This window comes from Halyomorpha halys, unplaced genomic scaffold (assembly GCF_000696795.3).
Source record: "Halyomorpha halys isolate HHAL.00 unplaced genomic scaffold, Hhal_1.1 Scaffold54.1, whole genome shotgun sequence".
Classification (NCBI taxonomy): domain Eukaryota; kingdom Metazoa; phylum Arthropoda; class Insecta; order Hemiptera; family Pentatomidae; genus Halyomorpha; species Halyomorpha halys.
The window spans coordinates 230,050-236,049 of NW_027108734.1; the positions used below are offsets into that span (position 1 = coordinate 230,050).

At 29.7% G+C, this 6,000-nt stretch overlaps 2 protein-coding genes across 2 annotated transcripts in view; both read left to right on the plus strand.

Annotated features, from left to right (window-relative positions):
• The window catches only part of LOC106692381 (polycystin-2-like protein 2), a 123,135-nt gene that overhangs the window by 82,619 nt on the left and 34,516 nt on the right, over window positions 1–6,000 (plus strand). The gene's annotated exons all lie outside the window — the stretch shown is intronic.
• The window catches only part of LOC106692364 (acanthoscurrin-2), a 35,437-nt gene continuing 34,414 nt past the window's right edge, over window positions 4,978–6,000 (plus strand). Inside the window, exon 1 of the mRNA XM_067047043.1 lies at window positions 4,978–5,142. Within this exon, the coding sequence (XP_066903144.1) occupies window positions 4,978–5,142 (165 nt within the window). The remainder of the gene's footprint in view (window positions 5,143–6,000) is intronic.

Genomic DNA, 6,000 nt, shown 5'->3' on the forward strand with positions numbered 1-6,000 from the left:
TAGGTTATCACCTTATAAAAATAACTTTTTTATCATTAATTTACATTTAATATAATTTAATTAACATTAAATTTTTATTAATTTCCTTATAACTTAAAATTTTTTAAAATTCATAATTAATATATTATGTGTCAATCATTATGTGTGTATTATTTTTTATCATACATATACCCCCCTCTCTATTTTATTTTTTTACATATTTTCTCACCTATACGTGCTTTTTTAAGTGTATATATATTATATATTCATCTGTACAATTTAAGGATTTGAACATTTATCTATTTACCAACTTTTTTATGATAATGACATATTTATTTTGCTCAAAATTTCAGAATAATGTTGGTTTAGTCCTTGAGAATCTGATTTAAAATTTACCGTATAATTTATATTTTGAAATGGCCTGAGGGCTGAAACGTTTGAGAGTTTTTTAAGAATAAAAGTTGATAGTAAAATGGATCAAAATTGTGTATATTAATAATAGAAATGTTTAAGTTCAATAGTCCCAAAATACAGGTTTTTTTAAATAAAAAATTCACAAAGCATGTATTATGTAATGCATCTGAAAAACACATAAAACTACTCCTGGGAAGCTAAACATTATAACCTACATTTAAACAATTAAACCTAGCTTTAATTCGGGTGCTAATGTATATCAGTACGTCTCATGGTTTCTGAGATATAGATTTCCCACAATAAATTCACCAACTACTGATTTTTCAGTACATTTTTTATGAAATTTTGCTTTTTAAAAAGCTATTTCTCGGGAACTTTTGAGCGTAAATGGCTTTATTAGGGTTCATATTTTAGTAAATTTACTTTACTTTAAATGACATTCTATTCGGTTGTCTAGTGCTATTGGTAGCTCAGAATGAAATATTAATTTTTTTAAACTGCCACCATTTTGTATTCCTCTTCAGAGAATTGAGAAAGAAAGAGCACACGAGAGAACCGAATGAAGGGTCTGGTACTCACTATACATTAATTTTATTACTCATCTTTTTTACATTACAAGAATTATAAATTATATGCTTCGATATAATTCCAGTTTTTTTTTTCTATGACTGGAGTCCTCCATTAAGGACCTATACATGCCCTAGAGTGGGATTGTCAATATTCAATTGTAGGAGCTGCCACGAAATGAATATTGGCTGAATCAAGTGTGAATCGAACCCGCAGCGTTCAGTAAAAAAGTATTATATGCACGAGTTAACTCAATGTTACTTTCGAAGCAGCTGATATTTCGAAATCACTGAAAATATTTCTATATTCCAAACATGCGTGACATTATTTAGAAAAGTTTGTAGTTCCGTCAATCGAATCTATTATAGACTGGAAGGTTTCCAGTTGCTGAGAGGTCCAGGAAAGTGAAACCGTTCCAAATGCAAGGTAACATGGAATGCAACTATAGAATATTAAAAGAGGTTGATGACACCCGGTGACTCAGATGGCCGAGCCTACGAAAGACCTTAAGTGTGACATCCTCAGCATTACTCTGGAGATCATAGAGCATTACGCAGTGTTGTACATGTTGGATGTACGTGAAAGTGTGTGTAACATGAGAAGGTCACATGCAAATAAACCCTTTCAAATATGGCTTTTTATTATTCTCATCGAAGGAGGCATTTGTTGCGACTTTAACAACAAACCGCAACCTGAAATCTTATGAGGGGATCAAGAGTCTTGTTCAGTCCATGGTGACTTTTCTCAACTAACACTTAGGTGAGGTCATATGGGCAGGAACATGCTCAACCACTAGGTTTTTCAAACCCTTTGAAGGGTCAGGCACTCGCTTTACAGGACTTCCAATACCAGAATCTCAGAATTTAGTGATCTATAGAGTGAAATAATGAACAAGCATTCTTTTTTATTTAGGTTCTGAGAAATAAAATATAATAATCTGAAAACAATAGAGCCCCTACAGAGCCTTATAACTAACATCAATTAATCAAATGCGAGAATGGTTTCCAATGGATTTGCTCAGTAGCGCATCCTAAACCCATATTCACTAGCACATCCTAAATATTCCTTTCAGTAAAGGAATATAAAAATGGAGTTTAAAATTATAAAGTATGGACTTAATAATAAAGAAAAATGGGTTTCAAATAAATATAGAGGAGAAATTAAAATACTTTTGATATTTACGGATTGGAGTTCTATCAATGGATAGAATAATATTGTAAATAAATATTGCGGTACAATCACAAGAGTGAAAGCAATCCTGTGTAAAAAAATAAAAGCTCATTCAATTATTTTTATAAATGAATAATAGTAATAATAATATTGATAAATATATTTTTACAAGGTCATCAAAATTAATGAATAAAAAATAGTCCATTATTCCGGGACAAGAACAATTGTCACGTTACAAAATATATTGGCCAAAAACAGATGTGAAGTATAATAATAAAATAAATAAAAAAAGACCAGAGTGTGTGGAAGGATAAAAAAAAACAGTGTGGTGATAATCAATTGATAATATTGTTAAGTTGATCTGTAATTAAAAATAATAAAAATGCTAAAGAGTGCTAAAAATAATAAAGAGTGCTACCAGACATCTGTACGTCCAATGGTTTCTGAAATGAAGTTTTTCATTCTCAATAGATAGATGATTGTATCATGTCATGATTATATCATTTACAGCAAATTTATTTGATTATTTTTATACAGTTGTAAATAACAATAAAAAGTTATTATTAAAAAAAAAGATATTTACTGCAGGTGCAAATCTATTTTCCACAATATCTTCCTCCACACCATCCGATGTTTCAATAATCCCACTCTATGTTACCTTCCCGTCACAAGAAAATAAATTTTCGAGTAATAGTGGAATCGAAGCTAATAGTACAAGAGCCCAAGAGGTGAAAAAAGGCAGTTATCTCACCCCAATTTTTGATTAGTTTAATGAAAACTATAATTATTAGTCAAAATTGATGAGTCTGCCAATTATAGGTAAGGGGAATAAAAAATGGCTGCTGTTAGAAACCTTAAAAAAACATTAATTTTTCATTCGGAGCTCTATATCTTAAAAACTACCAACAACACTAGAAAATCTAAGAGAACATTATTTAAAGAAGAGTAAATTTGCTAAAGTATTAGCACTAAAAGAGCTATTTACGTCCAGTAGTTTTCGATTAGTAGTTAGTTAATTTATTTTGAAAAATCTATATCTCAGGAACTATGTGACGTACAGATGTCTATTAGCAATCATATTAAAGCTAGTTTAATGGACTATAAAGAAGTTCACGACCTTTACCTTCGTAGGAATGGTAGTTTTCATGTTATTTGGTAAAATAAATTGATTTATAGTTGTTCGGACAATAAGTTTGATTTATGAATAACTTCATTTCAGAAACCATTGGACGTACAGATGTCTGGCAGCGCTCAAATTAAAGCTAGTTAAATTTACTACAAAATAGTTAATTATGTTTGTCTTTGTAGGAGTAGTAGTTTTTATGATATTTGACAAAATAAATTCACAAAATGTTAATTTCTAGTTGTTCGTATAAGATGTTGGATTTTTGAAAAAATATATCTCTAGATCCATAAGACGCACATATGTCTGCCAATACTCAAAATAAAGGAAATTTAACTTACTATTTGTAGGTATTACTATTAGTAATTTATGACACTTATCTTCCTAGGGGTAGTAGTTTTTATGATATTCACATATGAATATAAATTTGGCAAATGAAAAATTGTCCGAACAACTATAAATGAATTTATTTTAGCAAATTTCATGTAAACCATTACTCCTAGGAAGATAAACATCATAAACTACTTTATATCTCATTAAACTAGTTTTAATTTGAGTGTTAATAGATATCTGTACGTCAAATGGGTTTTGAGATATAAATTTTTCAAAATAAATTCACTAACTACTGATCTTTCAGTACGTTTTACAATACAGTGCGACATTTTTATGAAATGTTGCTTTTTAAAAAGCTATATCTCGAAAACTATTTAGCAAAAATAACTCTATTAGGGCTCATATTCTAGCAAATTTACTCTTTTTTAAATGACGTTCTCTTAGGTTTTCTTGTGCTGTTCCTACTTTTAAAGATATAGAGCTCCGAATGAAAAATTATTTTTTTTATCGTTTTGAAACAGCCGCCATTTTTTATTCCCCTACCTTTACTTGGCAGACTCATCAATTTTGACTATTAATTATACATAGTTTTCATTAAAGTAATAAAAAATTGGGGTGACATAACTGCCTTTTTCAACCTTTTGGGCTCCTGTACTATCCCCTGCACCCAGCGGATCCCACAACCTGCTTTAAAATAAAAGGATATTCATGTTTATTATTGTATACATATTTTAATTTTTGTAATATGTATTGGTTTTTGTTTGAGATAATAATATTCGTAGAAGGATGAGAAAGAAAGAGGTATCGAAGCAGAGTATATATAGTTACTTATTTAATATCCCTCCACTTTGACTACTGTTGTGCAGTATATATATGATTGGTGATTTCGAGGAAAAGCGGATATCTTCGGGTACTCCATCGACGACTCTGTCGTTAGATTCCCGAAATGCAATAAGATTAAATGAACTTTGGTACAGTATTTAAAATGAGGGGTCAATCCATCGTTAGGAAAACAAGAGGTTTAATTTTTATTTATTTTGTTTCTTATTTTAATACATAAATGTATTTATATAGATTTAAGAAGTTTGTTAACTAAGGACATGGATTTAGATTGGTATTATATATTGTTGACCTGTTTCCTATTAATGCCTTTGAACTTTGACATTTATTAGCTTCTTGTGACATAGAGTACTCTCAGCGAAAGGGGATGAATTCCATATTTCATAGTTAATTTAATTCGATACGTCCCACTAACGGGTTACACTTCAAAATGGTCTTAACCCCACTAATGAACACCTTTCAGTTATATTGCAACTTGAGGCAGAGCATCCGAAGCACATCGGACATTTGAAGAAGTGGAGGTTATAGTTCAAGGAGCCGAAGGTTAGGAAATGGTTAGCAACTCCAAGATTACGGACCTTGTGAGATGGTCTGTTCCTGCAGTTCACCAGACAGCGAGGAACACGTCATCTCTTCTGTGTCCAGGAAAACTTATTCGGCTTAAGATAAAGGAGTCGACCTTTGACTTCACGGGCTTCAAGGAAAAGCTACAGATCGTGAGGAACGTTGTCGGAAAAAATATATCTACTCCTAAATAATCTGCATCCCCTTGTAGGGTCACTTAACTGAAGATATTTTTTGCTTGAAGTTAGTTCCCCATAATTAATGTTTTGATCTTCTTTACGTAGTTCCTGCTAAACGCTATTTAACCTTCTTTATATCAAGATTCTTTTTTCTTACCATGACTTAATAACTAATCATAGAATGCAGTCATTTAATGGACTTTTTTATTCAAAACGATGTGTTTGTTAAGATAGTCGTTCATAAACAGTTTTTTATCATCCAACTTAATATTCTCAGGGGAAGGTGCGTTTATTACCCATCATTAAGTTAAATAATCATATATATTGTGATTGACTGATATATAAATTGGGATAATACTGATATACGAGGAAAAAAAAGAGAGAAAATAAAAAAAATGTGCAATTTAAAAACAATATTCATAAAATTTAAAAATAAAAATAAATTTCATTAAAAAGAATTTTACAATTTTTAAAATACATAAACAGCAGCATTAAGTTCAAAAAATAAAATAAATACATCTCAACAAAAAATAAATAAATACAACATATGAAACGATTAAAACAATACATTACGAAGATTTTTATTCCAAGTATTGGTATAATGATGTGGAAAGATTTAACGGCATTTTTCAGTGTGAATTTATAGTATTTATTTATATTTTATTATTTGTAATTATTTTTAGTTGTTTCATTTGCATAGTATAGTTGTATCAGTTATAGAATAACATTTGTAGTAATATTTTCTTATTTGTAATTAGTTTTTAATCATATCATTTTTGTAATATAGTTGTTTCAGTTATATTATATTATTTGTAGTTATATCCTATTATT